Source organism: Notothenia coriiceps, unplaced genomic scaffold, assembly GCF_000735185.1.
Source record: "Notothenia coriiceps isolate Sejong01 unplaced genomic scaffold, NC01 NC01_scaffold00016825, whole genome shotgun sequence".
NCBI classification, from domain to species: Eukaryota; Metazoa; Chordata; class Actinopteri; order Perciformes; family Nototheniidae; genus Notothenia; species Notothenia coriiceps.
The window spans coordinates 218,070-242,471 of NW_011349526.1; the positions used below are offsets into that span (position 1 = coordinate 218,070).

General features: G+C 40.6%; 2 protein-coding genes across 3 annotated transcripts in view; both read left to right on the plus strand.

Annotated features, from left to right (window-relative positions):
- The window catches only part of LOC104949846 (E3 SUMO-protein ligase PIAS1-like), a 54,938-nt gene extending 37,799 nt beyond the window's left edge, over positions 1-17,139 (plus strand). For both annotated transcript variants that reach the window (XM_010776275.1, XM_010776276.1), the window contains exons 3-13: positions 6,109-6,193; positions 6,301-6,439; positions 6,563-6,697; positions 9,205-9,310; positions 9,863-9,936; positions 10,313-10,473; positions 11,244-11,380; positions 11,767-11,986; positions 13,839-13,978; positions 14,200-14,240; positions 16,129-17,139. In XM_010776275.1, coding sequence (XP_010774577.1) covers positions 6,109-6,193; positions 6,301-6,439; positions 6,563-6,697; positions 9,205-9,310; positions 9,863-9,936; positions 10,313-10,473; positions 11,244-11,380; positions 11,767-11,986; positions 13,839-13,978; positions 14,200-14,240; positions 16,129-16,485 — 1,595 coding nt within the window. In that variant the 3' untranslated portion in view covers positions 16,486-17,139. The remainder of the gene's footprint in view (positions 1-6,108; positions 6,194-6,300; positions 6,440-6,562; positions 6,698-9,204; positions 9,311-9,862; positions 9,937-10,312; positions 10,474-11,243; positions 11,381-11,766; positions 11,987-13,838; positions 13,979-14,199; positions 14,241-16,128) is intronic.
- A 4,770-nt stretch (positions 17,140-21,909) lies between these two features.
- rxfp3.3a1 (relaxin family peptide receptor 3.3a1) lies at positions 21,910-23,827 on the plus strand. Its single transcript, XM_010776277.1, has one exon. It carries the CDS (start codon positions 22,186-22,188, stop codon positions 23,170-23,172), a length of 987 nt encoding a protein of 328 aa, XP_010774579.1. The 5' UTR covers positions 21,910-22,185; the 3' UTR covers positions 23,173-23,827.
- The last annotated feature ends 575 nt before the right edge of the window (positions 23,828-24,402 follow it).

A 24,402-nucleotide genomic window follows, 5' to 3' on the forward strand; every position in this document is an offset into this window, starting at 1 on the left:
GCTTGTCATATGTCTCTCTCCATAGAGGCTGAATCATCGTGTTAATCACATAGCTATCATATGCCTCAAACAGTCCTGATGCTCTTCTAGGTAATCACACATCCTGTCATGTTCACAGCTACAGTTGATACCTTTGTTAGCATGTTGCTCTCATGTTGGAAGAGGACATTCAGGATTTCCCCAACAGTTTATTAATCTGTGTTCAGGGGAACAAAGTCTTACTGGTTTGATGTCGTTGTTCAGGGATCCCAGGAAGTCGTTCCTGGTCACCTGCAGCTTCTCAGCCTTCTCCATGTCCACCTCCACTGTGGATGTAGCCTGGAATATATAATAAAGGTCACCTATTGTTTAAAATCCACCTTTTCACGTCTTTTATACACACACACACACACACACACACACACACACACACACACACACACACACACACACACACACACACACACACACACACACACACACACACACACACACACACACACACACTAACCTTGATATGCCTGTTCATGGCAGTACTCTGCGCCGCTCGGACCAGGCCCTCCAGCTCCGCTCCGCTGTAGTTCTTGGTCTNGGTGTGTTTGGGATCATTGTCATGCTGAAAGACCCAGCCACGTTTCATCTTCAATGCCCTTGTTGATGGAAGGAGGTTGTCACTCAAAATCTCACGATACATGGCCCCATTCATTCTTTCCTTTACACGGATCAGTCGTCCTGGTCCCTTTGCAGAAAAACAGCCCCAAAGCATGATGTTTCCACCCCCATGTTTCACAGTAGGTATGGTGTTCTTTGGATGCAACTCAGCATTCTTTCTCCTCCAAACACGTCTAGTTGAGTTTTGCTCACCGTTCTTGTGATCATTTTGACCCCACGGGGTGAGATCTTGCGTGGAGCCCCAGATCGAGGGAGATTATCAGTGGTCTTGTATGTCTTCCATTTTCTAATAATTGCTCCCACAGTTGATTTCTTCACACCAAGCTGCTTACCTATTGCAGATTCAGTCTTCCCAGCCTGGTGCAGGTCTACAATTTTGTTTCTGGTGTCCTTTGACAGCTCTTTGGTCTTGGCCATAGTGGAGTTTGGAGTGTGACTGTTTGAGGTTGTGGACAGGTGTCTTTTATACTGATAACGAGTTCAAACAGGTGCCATTAATACAGTTAACAAGTGGAGGACAGAGGAGGCTCTTAAAGAAGAAGTTACAGGTCTGTGAGAGCCAGAAATCTTGTTTGTTTGTAGGTGACCAAATACTTATTTTCCACCATAATTTGCAAATAAATTCTTTCAAAATCAGACAATGGGATTTTCTGGATTTTTTTTTCTTTCTCATTTTGTCTCTCATAGTTGAGGTATACCTAGGATTACAGGCCTCTCTCATCTTTTTAAGTGGGAGAACTTGCACAATTGGTGGCTGACTAAATACTTTTTTGCCCCACTGTACATTGATGGGGAAAGCAGATTTCAGCTGCCACACTGAGAAAACATAATGCCAGCCGTAGCAGTCCTGTAAGCACACTGGAATGCCCTAATGAGCCCTGTTAATAAATAACTGTACAACACCCTCATGCAGATAATGGAGGATTCTGGAAAGTTTTCCATTGTCAGTGTGGGTGTAACTTTCAGATCTAACCTTTTGTTCCGGATCCCTCTGGCATTGTAGTTTTTGAATTTGAGTGACGCTGAAAGGATTTGTGTCTTTGTTCTGCATGTGAATGTTGTTGTATGTTGTGTGTGTGCATGTGTGAGTGTGTGTGCCTGTGGTGTACCAAACAGGGAAAAAGTAGCAAAGCCACTAGCAAGTTAATAAACTCCAGCTGGGCTTTGTTGTGCTGAGGACAGGCAACAGAGCCCAGCACATTCTCTGTAGCTGAGCTCACACATCTTCTCTGCAAACCAGAACTAAGCCCAGCACCCAGGGTTTTCGAGGTTTTTACTGAAACGTTTTTAAGAATATTCATACTACCCCTACTTGTAAGTATTGGTAGCCACAGTGTGAGTTGAGTTTCCTTGAAGTGTAGTAGCATTTCATTTTGTTTTTACTATTGCTTTGCAACCAGATAGGAGCTAACTAGATATACATATATTTAAAATAATTATCATTGTGTAGTTTTGTTTTATCTTATCATGTTATCTTTATCATGCTTCCAAAAACAATAAGTAGTGGAAGAAGTAGTTGAATCCTTTACTTGAGTAAAAGTAAAAGACTGTAAAAAATGGTCCATTACATTTCAAAGTCCTGCATTCAAAACCTCACCAAAGTGAAAGAAGAAACGTATTATCACCAAGATGTAAAGTATGGAGACTCGAGGTAGTCACAATGGAGTAAAGTACAGGCACCTCGAATGTACATTCCTCTGCTGGTCTTACAAAATGTTTAAAGTTGTGTAATGGACGTTAATTTGACTTTATGAAATGTACACTTAGTTGCCAGTTATACTAAAAGCAGCAGACCTTCAATAACTCCTTTCTTCATGAAGGTTGTAATGTTCAGTCTTTGTCAAAGCAGCCTTACAGAGGTGTCCATTCAATTGAAAACCCTTTTAAAAGCTGTAGTTGGAAGTGCTGAAAGTGTGTTATATATTATGTTGTATACACTATTTACCTATAGAGACAGTGGAAACACAAACTATACAAACTATGGCTGTAACCAGGTTTTTATTTTATTTACCTTGACGATTACTTCTCAAACTTAGGTCGACATATTATGAAAAACGTCTCAGAATAGTAGTTTAAACACCATACTTAATAAAATAGCAACTGACTGCATGTTTAGTGTCCTCCTTGGTTTATTTCCTCTTCACAGTAAACATTACCCCTTTGGAGGTCATTCTCCCATCTGTCAGTCTCTCCCCCACCATCTGTCTCTCCAACACAGTCAGTTTACATTGTTACTCTATGTAAGATGCAGCACAGGGGGGTCTCAAACAGTAAACCATGAAGGACAGAGAGTCTGCAGTCTCTATACCTTATGCTCTCTTAGGTGCAAGATAGCACATCATTCCTGACAGTTAAAGCATGATTTAAAAACGGTTTGATTTATCTTCGTCAGGCACATGTCCTTTTTTTCTTTTCAAGTCCATTCTCTTCTAGAGAACTCTGTAATACCCACTCTCCACCGTTAAAGGCTGTCTCTAAAGCAGAGAGCGAGCGATGTTTAGTCAAAACAAACTCTTGGTAGTGAATGACGCACAGCCACTGCACTGATACAAGCTCTTGTTTGTTCATTTTAATTACACCTGTGAAAATGTGTGTCCCACTTATTCATTCATGTTCTTGATCTAATAAGCACCACCAAGCAGAAACAAGATTAGATAGAGCTGTGGCAGAAATGTGCTCCATAACTGAAATGACATTTCTGCTTATAGCATCAGTCATTTTGTGGCGTCTTTCAGTGAAGTTAAATAGACACTTCATTCATTGAAATTACATTCTGTATGAGATATAATCAACTTAATAATTTCAATTGACTTCAACTAATCAGTTTCTGCTTCAACTACATGTCATAAAATCAAACTAAGCCTCCTCTAATTATATGTATTAAATGATCCAAAGTCATTCATGCAGTTCATGTATTTTCAAAGATCTACCAAAGCTTCTTTTAGAATGTATAGCAAGAAATATTTGTATTAATAATGATGAATGTTGTATCATCGCTGACATTTAAAAAGCAGTAATACATAGTTAGAAATAACGCCGGAGCCACCAGCCACTTAGTTTAGCATAAACACTGTAAACAGGGAAACAACTCCCTAGGAAGTCATTTGACAAATCAACAACTCCCCGCCCTCGCACTTTTGGATGATAACTCATTACTGAGCTTAATAGAAGCTGATCTGGAGCTTGTTCAGTCTTTATGCGCTGCTTAGCTAACCAGCTACTGACAAACAAAATGTTTTCTAGCATAAGCAGCTACACAAACTGAAAAACTGCATAATGTGGCAAAATCATGACTCAACTTAAACCATGCCTGATCATGTATAAATATAAATCTTTGCATTTCCTGCTGGGTTTCAGTACCTAACTGCTATCGATCATTCAATACCAGCAAATGATTCAGGTCTGATATCCTTAAAAAAAAAACAGTGTATGCATTTCCCATATTGAAGAAGTGTGTGCATTGGGGTAAAAGTCAGTTTGTGTGTGTGTGAGAAAGAGGAAGGCATCAATCCAAGCTCATTTCAACCCTTCTCATATCTCTCCTCAGCACACATTCAAACACAAGAAAAAAAAGAGTCTACTGCCAAGAGAGGGAGGGAGGGAGGGAGAGTGAGATATAGAGCGATGGAGAAATGATGGGGGAGAGTGAAAGAAAGAGAGAGAGCAAGAGAGGACAGAGTGAGCGAGAGTGAGAGAGCACTTTCTATTTATAGCCTGTGTGCCCGGAGAGGAGGAAGACTGTTGTTCGAAAGCACACTTGGTGCTTATGATTGTGTTCTGCAGAACACAGGCTGCCACTCCGAAGGAGAAGGAATATACAATAAGTACATGCCATACAAATGATACACCATGTGGGTGGGAGGGTGGGGTCCTTACTGGGTAGATAAATGGCTGTTTGAAAGGCTGATGAGAGGGGGAACCTGATTGGTCCAGTAATCTCCCCCCTCAACGGCACACATGAACTATAATAACCTCTACCTTCTCTATCCTGCTGGGTGTGTTGATCATTCATGCACACACGTTCATTAAATAAGAATATGGCTAACTACTCGAAATATAAAATATAGAGGTTTCATTTTAGGTCATTGGGATAAATGAATCCCAAATTGGGAAATGTTTTCTTGCAGCAGGATGTAAAACAAATTATTGAACATAATTATAAGTATAAAAGAGCAGAGATAAACAATTACACAAGACAAAACAGAACTAAAGAGTGACATGTTTGACCGTGAATAAAGCAACAATGGTCATGTTAAAAATATATCTTTAGTGCTGCGTGGGTGAGCAAACCCACCACTGACTTATTATCTCAATATAATGACAAAATAAAATCATTAAACATTTTTTCTAAAGTGTATTCACTATATAACACAAATTGTCCCATAACATGTCAACATGCTGTTTGGCTCATTTGTAGCCTTCAATTTTGGATTGTTAAAATATTTATTTAAAAAACTAAATAAAAAAAGATGATTTAGAGTATTCAAGTTAACTTTCTTTATATATATACTTAGAGCATAACATATGTCCTGTCGATAGAAAAATGTATCCTGTCCATTTTTTGTGTGACGTGAATAAATAATGTATAGTTTTATACAAACACTAAGTCTTTACTAAGTCAGTATCTGCAGAGACCCTGCCCTCTGTCTGTATTTTCAATGTTCTCTGTTCAGGACATCCTCTTTAATAAGTGCACCTAAAAGCGGAAGCTACGGAAATGACTGACATAGTGCCAGATCAAACACAAAATATATTTGTTTACATTTGGACAGAGCCAAGCTAGCTGTTGCTACCTGATTCCAGTCATATTGCTAAGCTAAGCTAATTGCTTTAAACCTTTAGCTTCATCCTGAGCAGAAACAATAGCGGTTGCAATGTTTTCATCCAATACTCAGTGAGAAAGTGTATATGCTTATTTACTAGAAGGTTGTCCTTTACCTTTAAGTACAAATAGCAAAACACCACCAGGTTTCAAACCGTATAGCTCTTCGTTACATGCTAACCTCGGTCTAACATGTACACTCAAACTTTTCTGGCCTTTGCAAACTTGCTGTCTCTTCAGTGGGGGCTGTTTTAGCACACCAGTTATTTCCAGGACCTCTCAGTGGACCTATAAATAGAACACACACACACACCCAATCACAGACACTCACTCACGCACACACACACACCCTTCTATTTCACCTCTGTGCGAGGTGGTTTTGACGTCCAGGTGTTCTTAAGCTCTTACTAATTGGATGCCTGTCTACGTCAGTAATGCATAGCTGTGCACACATTTTTCCTTTTTTGTCTTCTTTTAATGTTTACTTCCGTAGATAAAAAACTTTGATTAACTGTATTTTACTTGTACTTTAATGCTTGGTCTCATTTGCTGAGGCTTTGTCTTCTTCAACTCCCTCTTTCTGATTTTCCCGGGTATTAAACATATCTCTCCTTCCTGTCTTCCTGTCTCTGCAGCGTCAGACAACAGCCAGCGATTTCAGGAGACGTGTTTCGCCTTTGCATTAACGCCACAACAAGTCCAGCAGATCAGCAGCTCGATGTAAGATGAACACCGCTCCATCAGTGCAGCATGCTGTTCATGAATAATTCATACTTGAGCATGATTTCAGTAGATATGTGGTGATATTTGTATTCCTGTGCTCGAAGGGACATCTCGGGGACCACATGTGATTTCTCAGTTCAAGTTCAGTTGCGGTTTTGCCTGTCGGAGACGAGCTGTCCTCAGGAAGACCATTTTCCACCCAATCTGTGTGTGAAAGTCAACGGGAAGCCATGTAACCTTCCGGTGAGGAGTACTCTCAGTAACTCTCGCATGCTAGTGTTGAACCCATTCTCATTACTATTTGACTTTTTAATAAACACAACAGAAATGCTAATGTTCATCCTTTCCCCTCTGATATTCATGTAGGGTTATCTTCCTCCAACCAAAAACGGCGTAGAGCCCAAGCGGCCGAGCCGGCCCATCAACATTACCTCTCTGGTCAGACTGTCCACCACCGTGCCCAACACCATCGTGGTGTCGTGGACCGCTGAGATCGGAAGGGTAAGAACCAGAGAGTCAAGGAACAATTTCATACCAATGACAGTTAGCAGGTAACAATCAGAATCAAGTTTATTGCCAGGTACGTTTACACATACAAGGAATTTGCTTTGGTATCCGGTGGTGCGAACATAAACTATCTAAAAAAAACAAGTTGCAAAATAGGTAAAAAATATATATACCGGTATATACGGATAATAAAAAATAAGTATTTTTATGAAATAATTTAGGATTAAAAAGGATGCTAAAGACAAATATTTACACCAAGTTTAAATGTAACTATATCAATTTAGGTAGCATGACTAAACATTCGCTGCCAATGGCTACTTAAATATATTGATTTGCTGGCTGACTGTTGTTGGGGTTGGAGACATCACTTCAGACTTCGGTTACTGATGATGGTTCTTTTTCGTCATTTTATATACTTAATGTTGAGACAGAGCAATTGTTTGCATCACTGATTATCATCTTCAATCAGATCTTTCCAGTTATGGTAATGAGACAATCACTGATTTATCATTTCATCTATACCGTCCAAGCTTTACACGCCTTTTTATATAACGCGATATATTAATATGACCTCTTTATCTTAAGGAATTTGCTGATGCAAATTCTTGTTAACCCTGATCGAAATGCTAATTGATGATTACATGTTGTTTTTGAAGTTTGTAGGAAATGAATGTACACTTAAAGCAGACTTCTATTCTATAATTACACTTTTTGCCTGCAGTGTTTATGGGATTAAATGGTTATATTAGGTTGAATTTGTGGGATGCAGTTTGACTCATGAATCAGACAGCCAAAATAACAATAGTGTAGAGCAGTGGTCACCAACCTTTTTAAGCCCAAGATCACCGACCTCGGCCTAAGTGAAAGGCGAGATCTACCTATTGCAGAATTGAGTGAAAAAGACGGCCCAGACAATGCTTCCAATTTGAGGCCTTTTATATAGGCTAATTGCATCTGAATTACTGTTACAATGAAGGCTCCATAATCAGCTCACGGCATATGCAGGGGTAAAGTGCTATTGGGGGGCGGACCTCACCTCATCTAGGGGGATGCTCCCCCGGGAAGATTTTTTTTTAAATATTGAAGTTGAAAGCATCAATCTGGTGCACTTTGAGAGCAACATGAAGAGATCTATGGATACCTCTCTACGCACCCATATGAAACAGAACTGTAAACAGATTTTCTTTTTCTTCATGGATATTTTACAAATCACTCCCCTTTTTACATTACATTACATTACTTTTAAACTGTATTCTTGTTTTACTGCCATAGAGTAGGCTATTTCATACCTGGTTTTCATTTATTCTCTTATTGTTTGTATAACTATAATGATCATATAAAGGTGTGCCGCGGAAATAATCTTTTGAATAATTTGTGACAAAACCGTTCTAAACACTCAGAGTCCTTTAGCTCACCTGAGCTCCTCAGTCTGACAGGAGAGGACTGTCCTCCAGCTTGTTGTGGAAACAGCTCCTTATGTCCGTTAGTGCAGCTAGCTAACCAGATGCTAACATCACGGTCCCTGCTAGCACCGGTCCCTCTCTCTCTCTCTCTCCCACTCTCCCTCTCTCTCTCCCTCTCTCCCTCTCTCTCTCCCTCTCTATCACACTAAATGCGCTATTGCCACAAGAGCCGAGCTTGAATGACACAAGCATACGGGTATTTCCATGCAACTCTCTGATTGGTCTGGTGTCTTGCCTCTGTCGCGTTCACTGAACACGAGAAATTACAGTCCTGCCGTCGTCTCTTGTGTCATGACTCATGATGAGGTTCACGTAAAGCACAGTTAATGTATTATATTATTGAGGTGTCTCAAATATACGTCAATCTAGTGGCACCTGTTAACGGGGTGGTGGATGATAGGTTTACATCTAAAAACGTATTTTTCAAACATTATTATTTTAATTTTATTTTTCTTTCTTTTGTTACTTTTTTTTTTAACGGTCCGCGATCTACCCGCACCACCCTCTTGATCGACCGGTCGATCGCGATCGACTGGTTGGCGACCACTGGTGTAGAGTAATGAAACATAAAACTTCAGAAAGTCTGTGCGTATAACCGTATAGAGTCAAAAGGCAAGCTCAGTCAAGGCACAGTTATTGACAAAATCCCCCTTTTAGACCCAATAAATGTACATTTATCTTGCAATAACTTTATTATCTCATATGCTCACTTATATTTAGCTTGAGGCTGTTGTAGAGATGGCAGTAGAAGAACCATCTCAACATGAAAGTACATGCTGACCTCAAATGTCTTCCTCTCCTCGGTGCTCCCGTACACATGGCTGAACATACATTTGTCTCAGAGCACGAGGATCGACTTAACGTTACAAAACCATCCCGCCTGCTGAATCACCTCCAGTAACACCATTAGAAGTCACTCTCTGTGCTGGCCTAGAGCTTTGACCAAAAAGTGAAAAACAAAAAAGCATCTCTGGGTGGGATTTAAAGTTGTATTCTGCCCATGCTGACATTATTTCCTGCATTAATGTGTGTCCTCAGAGTTACTCCATGGCAGTTTACTTGGTGAAGCAGCAGTCGTCCACAGTGTTGCTACAGAGACTACGAGCCAAAGGCATCAGGAACCCCGACCACTCCAGAGCTCTCAGTAAGGATGGTCTTTTTCTTTTTTTAGAGAGATGCACTGATCAATATTTACCTTATATATAAGCTGATCAGGCACTGGCCAGACATGACAAATACACATTTGAGATTTGATTCATCATTCAAACTCCTTGGTGTGTTTGTTCTCTTTGTAATCAAATAATAATTGGTCAAATAAAAAAAGTGTTATAACTCACCAGTGCCTATTCCATTAGCGCCACAGATTGGAATAGTAGAAAGATTTGGTTTAAATGTAACTTGCCTTTCGTTGTAGAAAGTCTTCCCTTACATTGAAATAAATGAATCCTTCTGTTTATCTTGTGCGCAGCAAAGTTTGAAACTCAAAAACCCCAGATTTTTAAAAACCACATCTATACTGTATGAATCTCATTCTGTGTGTGAGCGATATAAGAAGCTTCAGGTGCAGAGGAGCTCTTTCTCTCCAACATTATTCATTACCTCGGTTTGAATCACCTATTCAAGAAGTACAAACCTGTTGTCTGGTCCTTGCTCACTTATGAGTGTGTGTGTGTGTGTGTTTCCCTTCTTCCTGCAGTCAAAGAGAAGCTCACAGCAGACCCAGACAGTGAAATAGCCACGACCAGCCTTCGAGTGTCGCTGCTCTGCCCGGTAAACATGCTCCCTGCTCCTCGTGACTTCACAGCAGTGTTTAGAGATTTAGTCATGCCAAGACACGTCCGTCCATTATTTTCTTTGCATGTGTCTCAACCTGCCTATATGCCCTCAAATATGTGTTGTGTACCTCATTCACCTTTCAAATGTCTTCTCTTCCCCCATCATGCACCTTCTCCATGTGGGTTTGGCATATTTGTGACATGTGTGCATGCTCTCCATCCCTGCTGTGTGTATCCTCCTCTTCATGCTCTGACTAAACGTGTGTGTGTGTGTGTGTGTGTGTGTGTGTGTGTGTGTGTGTGTGTGTGTGTGTGTGTGTGTGTGTGTGTGTGTGTGTGTGTGTGTGTGTGTGTGTGTGTGCACTTTGCAGCTGGGGAAGATGCGGCTGATGATCCCATGCCGGGCGCTGACATGCTCCCACCTGCAGTGCTTTGACGCCACACTGTACATCCAGATGAACGAGAAGAAGCCCACCTGGGTGTGTCCTGTCTGCGACAAGAAGGCTCCCTACGAACACCTCATCATCGACGGGTACGTTTCTCAACCCGGTATCCCCCCATCCTGCAACCACCCGTCAGAATAGATGCAATAGATGTTCAGAACCATTAACCTTAAAACCCAACAGGGCCCCATGTCCGACTACAAGCTTTTTTTCTGCCGCATTTCAGCTGCATGTTTGGGTTTTATACACTCATTCATTTGTTTTGCCTTAGCTGTAAACCTCTATTAGCTGTTAACCTGATCTTAACACTTTTGTTACTACATTACTCATTAGCCAATTTGTACACTGATACATTGTGATTTATGTTGATTTATCTCAAAACCTAGAGCTTCACAGAAACACAACTTATCTAAATCTCATCTTTTGAAGCCATTTGAAGGATTAAACATTATGGAATGGACTTGGTATTTGCTGTAGGATAACTCTAAGTTTGTGTGATGCCATCTTGTGGATTTGCTATGGTCGGCTTGAATTCACTGGAGAAACTGGGTCACTGAAAAGATGTCTCCGCAATTATTTTCAAACCACTCTTGCAGCATTTTCTTCCATCCTCGATGCATATGTTTATGTTACAAACACTCACTTGGCTATCTTTAAATCCTGAAGGAAGAGGGATAGTATGTGATATAAAAAAGAAAGGTGTTTATTATCTCATTAAAAAAACAGTGCTAATGTTAGCCTGTTTTCATTTTCTGTAGAAGTGAACATTCTTTGCTCAGCCTTTGTTTGAATAAAACCAATTTCTGTTTGTGTGTACTTTTTTCAAATAGTTTTTGTATGACGTGTATGTTTGTTTCAGGCTTTTCGTGGAGATCCTCAACAGCTGCATGGACTGTGATGAGATCCAGTTCAAGGAGGATGGCAGCTGGGCCCCCATGAGGTCTAAGAGGGAAGTGCAGGAGGTCTCCTCTGCTTCCTATAGCAACGGGCTGGATGGTGAGGCATATCATGAGGGATGAAGAGGGAGACAGGGCGGGGTTAAAAAACAGAAAGGCTGCTTCTACATGAAGGCAGGGAGAAAAGCCTGAAAGTAATTAAGTTAGGATTACACACACATGGCAACTGGAACGTGCATTTCCATCCCATCTTTGTGTATGCGTTGTCAGTTTTAATTTGGCGGGGCATCAATCATGATGCCACTGAATAAACTGCCTGTCTCCATAGTAACAAACACTGTTATTCATTTGAGAGCAGGGGACAATTGTATGTCTGCATGTTAGCACAGTTACAGTATTCAGCGGTGGTTTGTTTTTCACTCTGCAGCCTCAGGAAATGATAAACATGAGCACAGTGACTATAACAATGTGGCGGCTGCTCTCCAGGTTCATGTCGGACGTCTGCAGGCTCGGACCAGCGGGGCTCGTCCAACAGCCACGGTGACAGCAGCAATAGACAGAAGGTGGAGGTGATCGACTTGACGCTAGACAGCTCCTCAGAAGACGAGAGCCAGGATTCACCGCCTTCGCCACCGCCGCCACTTCCTCCTCCGCCCAAAAGACCGTGTCCCTCCATGTCCCCGCCCTCTCCGCCACACAACAAAGGGTCAGACACACACACACACACACACACACACACACACACACACACACACACACACACACACACACACACACACACACACACACACACACACCCACACACACACACACACCATGTGAATGAGAATTTTCAATGACTTTTTACGATGTTTTATTTGATTGTTGCCTCTGTGTTTAGTGTCCTGTCTGTCTGTAACTTTGTGTGGTAGTGTTACCACTGAACAGGTCTCTCTTGAGAATGAGACCATGTGTCTCAATGACATTTTCAACTGTATAAATAAAGGCTAAAAAGAAAACCTGCACATTTAGTTAAATGGGTAAATGAGGCATATTTTAGCTGCTCAGATGGGTATTTATTCATTTAGATGTTTACAAATTCACGAGTTTTGCACTTGAACACACAAGTTGCTTTTCACAAATGAACAGCGCCCACAGAGGAAAGCAGAGAGTGCTGACTGAGGAGTTTTTCAGAAAGTGAATTTGATTTTACTTCTAGAAATGGTTGACTTTCAAAAAAACACAATCGTTTTATGGCACATAAGAATCGGGATCATAGGATTAAAGTTCAGCCAATCGTAATTCAATATGTATATAAATGTCAAGACAGCAGTAAATGCTTCACAAAACTCTCAGGATCAGAAGGATTGGAAACTTCTTCCAGCTGACAAACAGAGGTAGGGGGAAGAGCTTTTTTGGGCGCCCCTGTTACTATTCATTTTGACCATTGACCATGTTATGAGATGCACAGTTTCAATGTATGTAGAAGGTGGAAGCTTATGTATATACAAATCGGGAAACGTGAACTACATCTCCAAACAATTTACAGCCAGTGGAAGCAAAATATTTGACTTGTAATCTGCAGCTTACATTAGTTCACTTTTAATATGGGGTCAACGCTCTTTTTTCATTTTCTTACGAACTGCAAAAAGGAAGCATTTGAGTTGGCTCTTGTTCTGATTCACGCCTCTCATGAGACTCTTTGGGTATTACAGTTTCAAAACTGTCCTTTATATGAAAATAATGCATTAAATATGATTTATCAGAAATAAGTATAACATATTAAGTGACAAATCAGAATTGAAAAGATCAGATTATATATAATTTGTGCTGTTCAGTAATAAACAGATCTGAGTCACATACAGTGGGGAAAAAAAGTATTTAGTCTTTAGGCCTTCTCACATCAAATGAAAATCAGCAAAGGGGCCCTGGCTGCTCTTAACTATAAACACTCTGCACAAAATGGCTTCCATCTCTCAGAGTTGATAAAAGCAGCATTATTTTTTTCTAAGTCGGCGCATCATCTTCCGCAAGAGTTGCCTGATTAGACAGTCCTAAACTCTGATTGAATTCTAAACATTTAGCTGATCACAAACATGGGCAGCGCTGAGTGTTGCTGTTAGGGGGCTTCGTGATATAATGACTTGGGCATGGCGTATATATCTCATGGAGCCAAACGCTAAAGACATTGTTAACCACAGGATATACTGTATGTGCAAAAACAAGCTTTGAGTGAGCCTTCAGTCTATGTAGCCATAGTTGAAACAAATTACAATAACGCAAGCCTAAGAGATTGCTGTGTTTCAATGTTCAACAACTCTGAGGAATTAGTTACGAAACACCTTTTGAAACAGCTACTTTATCTTTACGAATTAAAATACATAATGAACATCTGGAAACTTCTGCTGCTTCATTTGACTTTTATGAATCATGTGACTGTTCAGAGGATTGTGCTTCCAGGTTCAAAGGAGTAGACGAGCCGCCCTCTGTCCTATCAAATACATGTGAAATGAAAGCAAAGCCTTATTATAGATTCATTTGCTTCTTCTCTAAACCTCTTCCTCTGTATCTGCCTGCAGGGTGTTGAACCTGCACCACCAGGTCTCTCCTGTCAGCTGCACTCCCAGCATGCCTGCCGTGGACACAAGCTACATCCCTCCTGTCCCCCCCCTCATTCAGGACTACAGACCGTACTACCACACCCCCACCGACCTGTCAGGTAAACGTTTAAGGGGTCAAATGTACTGTATTGTTTTTATTCAGCAAAATATCTAATGCTCGGTTTTATTAAATGCATCTGATTGAAAATACCATTAGACACATTCAGCTATATAATATAATTCCAGCTTTTAGTAACTTTAAATAAACATTATGCATTTGCACCTTTGATATCGGTTGGTATTGATGTTCACCATTATTCTGCCTGTGCTTGATTTCCAGAGTTGAGCTTCTTCTCGTTTCTTCAAGGTGACAATCATCAGGTATGTAAAACATCACTGAGTTTGGGGAGGTGTGTGGCGTAGTGGGTTGTGCGTTGGTGTTCGGATCAGGGGGTCACAGGTTCAAATCCCCCTGTATTGAGTATGTAAGTCGCTTTGGATAAAAGCATGTAACAAGTAATGTAATGTTTACCCTCCGGATCCTTTTTGTTTTCAGTGAAGCAGAAGCCGGTGTGTTTCACACGGACTGTGCTCACATGAAAAACAAATCAGAATCGTCAAAGTGTTATCTGATGAAAAACTTCCTCTCTGCAGTGAGCAAAGATCTTTCATGCAGCGTCAAACGCTTCAGAATGAAATAAAGAATAGAGATTTTTAGGGTATTGTGGCCATAAGATGTGAGACAGTCTGCTGCTACACGCTCTAACTGTGTCACTGTCTGCTTCTGTCTCTACGGGCTATTTAAAGGAGACATGAGAGTGAGACGTTTGACAAATGATGGTCGTTACCCACCGGTTACTGGGGGGCTGAATTCTCCGAGGCGCTCGAACATAAATACAGTTGTTGCTTGATTTCTGACATCCTCATCTGTCAATCTTCTCCGTTTGAGTTCTATTATCTACAATGTTCTTTATAAAGGGTTGGTTATCCCACATTACCAACAACAAAGCAATTTTCTTTTAATGGGACACTGTATCTAGATGTTTAGATCCTTTTGCTTTTGAGATTTCAGATACAGTACAGTAAGCTTTAATAGAATTTCAGAGAGTTTGAGAAAATTACATTTTAAAAATGTAACAGCAATTACCTTTCCAGAATCAGCAACCCCCGTTGCCCTGGCGATTTCCCCTTGCTGTGAACCGTTTTTATTGGATCATGATTCTCCCGGAGACTGTAAGCAGCATTTCTGTCGACAAAAGATAAATTGCTTCTGGAAAGACGCTACTCTTTAATATCTTGAAACGCGGACTAAACAAAACCCAAAACTACCTGCGTAGCCACTAAAGATTAGTAAATAATCTCATAGTATATTCTCATCTTTGATGCTTTGATTCTTCATAGGACACATTCAGTAATGAATAGCCATGCTGTCTGAACTTCCTAATGTCTGGTCTTTGGTCTCGCCTCAAACAGGGAACATTTTCACAAAGCATCATATCTGCAATACTAAATTGCACAAAAAATCAACCTTGCTCAAAGTGTTCCCTGAATACCCTTTCACAAAGCTGCTGACAGTCCTGAGATATGGAAATGGATGACCTCAATTATCATTTGTGAATTTAGTCATATCTCAACAGCGATTGGTAGAAAGATTACATTAAGTCAGTTAATGCGAAAATAAAATCAATACACAGGGGCTAAAAATAGATTACCATTAGCAATCTGCTGTAGCCAACAAACCTTAACCATTAAAGCAAAGTAACAATACTGACTTGTTAAAGACCTTCCTCATGCCGGCAGGGTACTTTTGTTTTTCCAGCTGATTTAACTTGTAGTTTGGTTATTCTACATACAGAATTAATATCTCCTCGTAATTCAACATTAGCCATTAAATCAGATGTATTGGTTAAGTTTAGTTTAATTTATTACATTTCAACATACAACTTAAATACTCATATAATGATTTAAACAACTATGTGTTCACAACTATGATTTTTCTCCTGGGTATTTTATTATTGCTTAATGTGCCTCGCCGCACATTATCCCTCACTTGGGACACCATCATAATATGCTCTCAACACTTCTTTAATATTTGTTTTATTTGAACTCGCTGGTACAACATTTATTGCAAAAATGCTTTGTGACCTGCTCTCAGACTCAAATCGAAACCCAGCCAGTAGGGTCTTCTGTTTTGCAAACACTCTCCATGATAACCTCATCAGCCTCTGAACTCAGCTTTGCTCCTCTCTTCTGTTTCTCATTGGTTCAGCATTACAACATGGTGATGGCTGCCGCGGCCGCAGCTTCAGCCTCAGACGACCACGAGCTGCTTCTCAACCGCTTCCTGCCCTACAGCACCTCCTCCTCCTCCTCCTCACAGCTGTTCCTCGACCAATCAGGAGGCTCCTCAGCCCCCTCGCTGACCGTGCCCACCAACGGAGCAAGCAACTCGGGCAGCAGCAGCAGCAGTCTGGTGTCGTCAAGCAGCCTCCGCGACACACACTCCACACACTCGTCTTCACACTCCTCACACACACACCCCGTGGTGGTGGCCACCCGGAGCAGCGCTGAGGCGGCAGTGGCAGCGATTTACGGCGGGATACCTGACGTTATATCGTTGGACTGACTGGAGAGCAGTCAGAACTACACTTTGGGTCCAGCTGAGATCCAGTAACACACGTTTTTTGACTACAGGGTGAAGTTTTGATCCAGAAAGTTGACTGGCGCCAAGTCATCACACTTTGTGGAGTCCTAATGAGGAGAGTGCCTCAACGAGAGCACTAATATTATATATTATATAATATTAACAGAGGGTTCTCTTCACTAGACAGAGCGGTGGACTTCTGTTTGTGTACTGACTTCAGATCAGGAACCTGTCCAGCATGTTTATGGTACCAACGCGGCACAAACAGCAAAGACTCTACTTGAGCAAATCACACAAAGGACAAATGCTCTTTTCTACAAAAACGAGGAGTTAGCACCGTGTACAGAGAACAAATATATTTTCCTCTTTTACTTTTGTATGTTATATCGGAAAATGTTCAGTCAAGTGAGCTGCTTCAATTGCTGCTTTTAATTAGAGGACTGAGGTTGCATTTCCCTTTTTTCTCTCAAAGCTTTGATATAACGCCTGTTGCCATGTGGTCGTCTTTTGCTTCTCTTTTTGTCCTGCTTACATTTAGCTTTATTTGCATTTCTACAATATGAACTTAAAGGTCCCATGTCATGGCCATTTCCACTGATCACAATTCCATTGTTGAGGTCTACTAGAATAGATTTATATTGTGCAATTTTCCAAAATCACTTTGGTTTCTCAAACAGCATCTCTGTAAACTACGTGTATTCACTGAATTTCACTCTCTGCCTTTAACGGCTCGTTGTAGCTCCAATAGCTCCAGCCCCCACCCTCCCTGTGAGCACAGTGTGCTCACAGGGAGGTCGGGACGTTGTGAATCGCGCTAAGCTCCGTGGAGGTGTGGTTTCCTTGTTTAGCGATACACAGCCAAACTCATCCTGAGCACACACAAAGTCACAGCCGGAGTAAAAACAATAAGTGTGGCTTGATATTGAGTAAGAAAAAGGTTGATAAACGCTGTGAGAATGGGTCTGCAGAGAGAATTTCGCCGCGATCCCAACTGTCTGTTATCAGCCTGCAGCCAGGGAGGAGAGATCAACAGAGCTGCTTGCACTGAGTGTGTGTGTGAGGAAGTCCGTGGATTGGTCAATTTGGACCAATCAGCGGGGGCTTAATGTAACGGCTCCGCGGACGTAATGTAATGGATCCACGGATTGGCCCATTTCGTTCCGGGTACGCATGACATCATGCGTACCCGGAACGAATCAAATGGACAGTGACGTATCTCCAACGAGGCGTTTGGGGAGGTATTATTGTGTTAGAGCTTTTACTCGCTACAGGGTGTACTTTGAGGGTTTGTGACTCTGCAGACCGTTTACATGCATAACAACCTTCATAACACACAAGGGGATGGGTAATAACCAGAAAAGCATGACATGGGACCTTTAAGTTTTCTCATTCTTAACTGATCAAGCTCCATTTTAAAATGATGCTTTATTCTTTCTCTGTCCAATAACAAGAACACTGAAGTTACAGTTTGTATTCATGTGCTATTACTTTTATTATATTTTAAGTTATGTATGATATTTAAACCGTAATAAATATATAGTATATATATATATATATATGTATATATATATATATATGCATTCCCTTTGACCTTCAGGTTAATGCTGTAGGAAGTGAGTAGTAGTAGAAATCACTCCTTGATTTCCAAATCCTCACAAAGACTCTGCCGGAAAACAGCATTTAGAAATGGAGAATTTTAAACTCTTTATACTTGCAGATTTAGAGTTTTGAGCTGGAAGAGTTTATTTTTCTTTTCTTTTTGCACAATGCCAAAAACACGATAAAGTACCTGATGAAAATGATCATAATATCCTGAGTGCAGTTGAATCTGTGTGCCACAGTGTTCTCCGTCCAAGTGTCCACTTCTTCGGTTTCAGCTGATGGTTATTTAGACATCTCTGTTCATGTATGTCTTGTTTTCTTAGTTTCATCGTTCTTTTGCTTGACTGTTAAAGAAGGTATTACAATGAAGGCCGAGCTGTTGTAGCAGCACAGTCCTTCTGGAGAGACGGCGTCCATGGCATGTGACCAAGTTTAAACTAGTGCCTGTTTGTGTGCATGCTTCACAGCGTGGTGGGGATGTTTTGAGTTTCCAAACTCAAAAGAATGTCTTTAATGCTCGCCCACAACCTCTGTCCCATCTGTCGAAGCTTTTTGTGGAGATTCGTGATGTATTTGACAGCCTAGGCGTTATACAGGGAGTTATCTTTGGGAAACTGCTCTTGGAAAAGCATGGAAGAGTGCCACAGTGAAAGAGGGAGATTTCAACATGCCAACTTATACACTGGGCACAAAGCCAGCTGGTTTAAAAATACATGACCTGCCTGTAATTTAAAAACCGTACGAGCACTTTGTGTACGATGTGGAAGTGTCCAAGTGAGGTGGAGTACCTCCATTCAGCTGGGGACACTGTTTGCTCGTGAATGTATTGTGTAATTGTAAGAGGGGACACACTTTAGGTGTTTGCTTCCATTTCGGCTTTTAGCAGATGTTATCAAGGTGTCATTAGCAGTAACAGCCCACTCCTCCTCCTGTGCATCCTGTAACGTTCCCCTCTCATCAGCCTCTCCTCGATGTTCCACTTTCAGACGTCCGAGACAGGCAGCTCACTTCGGAAACAAATTATCACCAGGGGATAATCCATTCTGACAGCGGCCCCCCATCCCCTGTCCCGTCCTTCAGCTTCTCACTGAGATGATGACCCGAAGTGACCCCCCCCCCACTCTCTCTTTCCTCGCTTGCTCTCTCTTTGCATCTTTAACTTTATTCCCAGTTCTTCTAATGAGAACAAACCCCCGGCTCTCACACTGACCCAGAACCAGTCCTTGTGTATTTCCAGTGTTGTTCAGTATTTTATTTATTCTTATTTCTATATATTATATTTTTTACAAATTGTTTGATTTCCGTTGGTGAGCGTCAGTCACTTTCACTCGGGAGCTGTTGTGCTATGATTTTATTTAATATGCATTTTATTAATATTCTTTACCAGCAGCGCAATCTCTCACAAAGGAACCAATGAGTCATTCTTCATGTAAATGCTCCTGTTTGACGCTTTATAATCAGGACACAAAGCACATGCTTAATTAATACGTGCATGACTCATGGTGATTTAATGTTTTAATTAATTCAGGATGTGTTATGAATTCTGGTTGCTCACCAAGTCGCTGAGAGTTAATGTGATTAGGTAATGCTAAATGGATTATCAATGAATGATTAGCTCAGTGACTTCATACGTACATTTATGTACAGCCAAGTTAGCAGGAGTTCAGTTACATAAATAAGTCAGTATTCCATTTTATGGCAATATCAAGCCATCTTTTTTCTTCAGACATTTGCCGTTGATGGCATTCATCCACATTTTGAGAATTAATATTTTTCTGTTGTCTTAATTTGTTTAGATAATTAAAAATCATATTATCACATTAATTAAACCATTTAAAACCCATCTGTGAACATGCATGTTCACAGATGGGTTTTCTTAGCTTATGCTAAAGTGAACATTTTGGAAATGTTTTATCAGCCACTGTATGTAACTGGATTCCAGATCATTTGGTAGCATGTGAAAAAACATTGATCATTTTTAGTTTTATCTGCCGACGTAAACTCACAGTGACTGCTTCATGGCAACAACATGAATTTGCGTCACATTCTGCATAAATTCATGCATCAAACCAGTATTTGCGTAATATTTTTGCATTTATTTAAATATGTGTTTTCCTTTATTATGAGGTGTTACCCTGACTTAGTACACTGATGAAGATGTTGATCCTTTAGTATCCTTCTTGTTACTTTGAATATAAATCACCAGTATTTGGAAGCTTGTTAAGATGGTCACAGTTTTCTCTATCACAATTGTATTTATTTAAACTTCTTCTTTCCCTACGCTTGTCAGGAGACAGTGCAGCACATGAAGAGAGAGAGCACAACGTGTTGAATGTGTTTCTGTTAAAGTGATCTACATCTGTATGGGGATACAGGGAGGCTTCATAATGTAAAGTGTTCACAACTCCATCCTGTGGTGCACATCTGTTTTGGAGAAGCTGTCCTTTTGGAGCTCGGGGAGTTATTTTGTTAGAAAGTGTCAGATTGCAGGCAGGGATGGATGAGCACAGGGCTGCCCTATCAACCCCTCTACACCTGGAGCCGTATATATAGAGCATTGATTGCAGGAGCTTATGTGTTGGCTGGTGTGAGCGCACTGGGAATAAACCAGCGTCTGCTCAGAATAAAGTGAATGGAATAAGGCCACTATTATATTTAATCTCCACAGGCTACAGTGAAGAGATGCCTCTGCTAAATTAAAAGGGAAAAGTCAACAATGTGTATATTCTGTCTGTGTGGAAACCTGAGAGTTCAGATCCAAACGTGGGTGTTTGATGTCCGTTTGTATGCTTTTTGTGTCAATTCAGAGCGAGAGAATAAATTAATTTATATATTTTTTAGAAAATGAAAGCTGTCATATTATTAAAAAAAAAAGGACTGTGGCCAATAAAGAGTCTTAAACAACAGAAGTAATCTCAAAGTCAGACTCAAGTCGACACCTGCACTCACTGCCTTAAAACATTCACAGGTTCTGTTTCACGGCTCTAATATGAGAAAAATCCTAAAAAGGCTTTTCGAGGAGAGCAAGGAGAAGGCGTTGTACAGTGGACCCTTGTCAGTTTGTACAAATATACCAAGTGAAAAAAATATTTATTACCTGCATTGGAAGAAATTGTTTACTTATTGAATGTTACCTGTTTATGTAGAGAAGTTTAGATGTAATAAAATGCATTCTGGTATTTCTCTGTGTGTTTGTGTTCCCTTATTTTTAAACGATGGGGTTTAAGGCTGGGAAATATATCAATACCATCAATATTGTAATATTATCTTAGATATCGTCCTATATTTTGGATGTCCTAATTTCAGAAGTGTTGTTTTTTGAATGGGTTTTAAGGCTATATTAAATAACTGATGTTATTTTCTGAATTTGAAAGAAACATTTTCTAGCTGTTTTAGTTTGCCTTTACTTACAAAATCACATATGATTGTTATTTATCAAATATTTCATTTTGTAAATATTTTAGGAGAGCATCAATGGTCAATTGTGCAAGGTCTTTACAATATCGATGTTAAGGTATTTAGTTAAAAATATTGCAATTTTTGATTTTTTTCATATCACAAAGGCCTTTTTTGCACATGATGCTGTCATAACATTTGAACTGCCTGTTACACTTAGAAGTGAGCACCAGGTGTCAGCACAGAGTCATTGTTCTTGGTCAAATTTTCCCTTTCTGTGATGGTACAAAACCAATTATTCATGCTCTGTCAACACCACGGTGCCTTCCCTACTGTGACACGCGCTATATATAACATCTGAAATGATTAACGTGATGTTTTATTTGGGATTGAAAGTGATGGAGAAGCCTGCATTACGCACAAGACTGATGGACGCATCAACCATAATGTTCTCCAATTAACACCTCAATCCAGCCATTACTGTCATGCTGTCTGAGCAGAGGATGAGTCTTGGAGATGAGAGGAGGGGACAGTGCAGGACAGGAGGGTGGGGTGGATACAGACAGAGGGATGGCACCATGTTTTATAGTCACACTACATACACCAGCTCTCTGTGGACAGAAATTATTTTATCTATCTTAATGATAGACCTCTAACTGAATTTATTCTTAAACTGAAGACATTATGTCTGAAGAAAATGAGAGCATGTGTCTGAACAGATCACTGGTGGAGGTGGACTGCTTCAGCAACATGGATGATATCGACGTGACAGCCGACGGGAGCCTGATCCTGAGGTTCCTCATCTGCCTGGTTTACTCGGTGGTCTGCGCTGCAGGTCTGATGGGCAACCTGCTGGTCCTCTTCTTCATCAGGGTCAAACAAGAGAGGAAGAAGTCCACCGTGAACTTCTTCGTGTTCAACTTAGCAGTGACGGACCTGCAGTTCGTGCTCACTCTGCCCTTCTGGGCCGTGGACACCGTGCTGGACTTCAGCTGGCCGTTTGGAGACGCCATGTGCAAAATCATCCTCTCGGTCACCGTGATGAACATGTACGCCAGCGTGTTCTTCCTCACTGCCATGAGTGTGACCCGCTACTGGTCTGTCGCCTCGGCTCTGAAGAACAGCACCCCGCGCAAGTCCTGTTCAGCCAAATGGACCTGTGTATTTATTTGGACACTGGCGACTGTGGCTACTGCTCCAACGTCTATTTTCTCAACTGTCAGCAACGTCACGGGAGAAAAACTATGTTTGTTGAAGTTTCCTGGTGGACAGTACTGGCTAGCAGTGTACCACATACAGAAAATACTTGTGGGGTTTGTTTTTCCCATGTCCATCGTGTCCATCAGCTACATAATGCTCCTGCGTTTCATCCGCAACCGGAGTATGAAAACAAGCAACCCCAAACGGAGATCCCAAGTAACTAAATCCATCACCATCGTCGTCTTGTCTTTCTTCCTGTGCTGGATGCCCAATCATGCCATCACCCTGTGGAGTGTTCTGGTCAAACTGAACGCGGCAAACTGGGACAAGGCGTACTACATAGTGCACACATATGTGTTCCCTCTGACCGTGTGTCTGGCTCACACCAACAGCTGCCTCAACCCTGTTATTTACTGCCTCATGAGGAAAGAGTTTAGGAACAAACTGAGAAGTTTGATACACAGAGGCTGATGTTGTGGAGAATTGAGAATGATTTAAAGTGTTGGAAACAGTACCCAAGACGCACCGAGTGCGCACAGCTAAAAAGGCTTGGAGTGAGAGAGGAGACCTGTCAGAAAGCACAATTAGAGACAAGCAGCATCATGTCAATATCTATTCCATCCTGCTTAATGTAAAATGTCCTTTTCATCAGCACTTCTTGTCCTTATAGCCTTGCGTAATGTGGCTCGTGAATGTGGAGAAACTGCTTTATCTGCTTTACGCATAGGAATTGCTGTGTAAGAAAATACGCTGATGTCCACTTCAGCATTGTTTGTTAGATAACTATTAGCAGTGTTGTTTCTCTAGTGTAAAGTCCAAGTGACTACGTGCGTAATTGCGCATAATTATTGTCATATGAGTATAGTGTGCTTGCGTCATAACTGATCAAACATGTGGCTCCATCAGGAATATATTTGCAAGTAATGTAACTAGTGTTCGATAAGTATGTTTTTAAGACAATCATGGATGCAACATATGCTAAAGCAAAGGAGAAAAAAAATATAGCATTAAGCTGTTGATTTTAGCGGGGCAAAATACATATTTTAGGCATGAAAATGTGATATATGAGTGTTGTAAATAAACATATCCACGATGTGACATAATAAAAAATGTATTCTCACAAACAAAATGTGATTCTGCACTAGTCAAATGCAACACATCTGATCAGCAAGTGATATAAGAAGTTGTGAATGACTGAATAACAGTGAGGACAGTGTCACTGACCTGAACATTGAAACTACTGGCCTTATTCATTATCAGTATACAAAGTGCTGATGAAATAGACAGAGAAAATGCAAATACGTGAATGTGTGAACAGCATGTAATTTATGTAGTTAGAGGTAAAGCTAGTTTTGCATTGAGATAGATTAGTAAGGCTGTTCCCAATTCCCAATGTTCCCTATGGGTCTAGCTCCCTCACAGTCTTTACATAAATGTTAGTGAGTCTTGAAATATATATTTTAGGTTAATCTACCCATTTAAAGTATACAATGTAATCCAAATAAACACCACATTTACCAAATGCAACATTAAAGTGATAAATACATGAATTCATCAATAATTAAAATACAATTATTACAAATGTGTGGTGCTTAAATGAGCCATTCTGCAAAAAGGTACTTTGGTATATTTTGATTCTAATACTTACTTACTTTGCTTAAGTAACATTTGGAATTAGGGACTTTAACTTTAACAGAGTAT

Bases quoted from the DNA above. Each gene is read 5' to 3' on its own strand.
- rxfp3.3a1 (XM_010776277.1), top strand. From the start codon at position 22,186: ATGTCTGAAGAAAATGAGAGCATGTGTCTGAACAGATCACTGGTGGAG.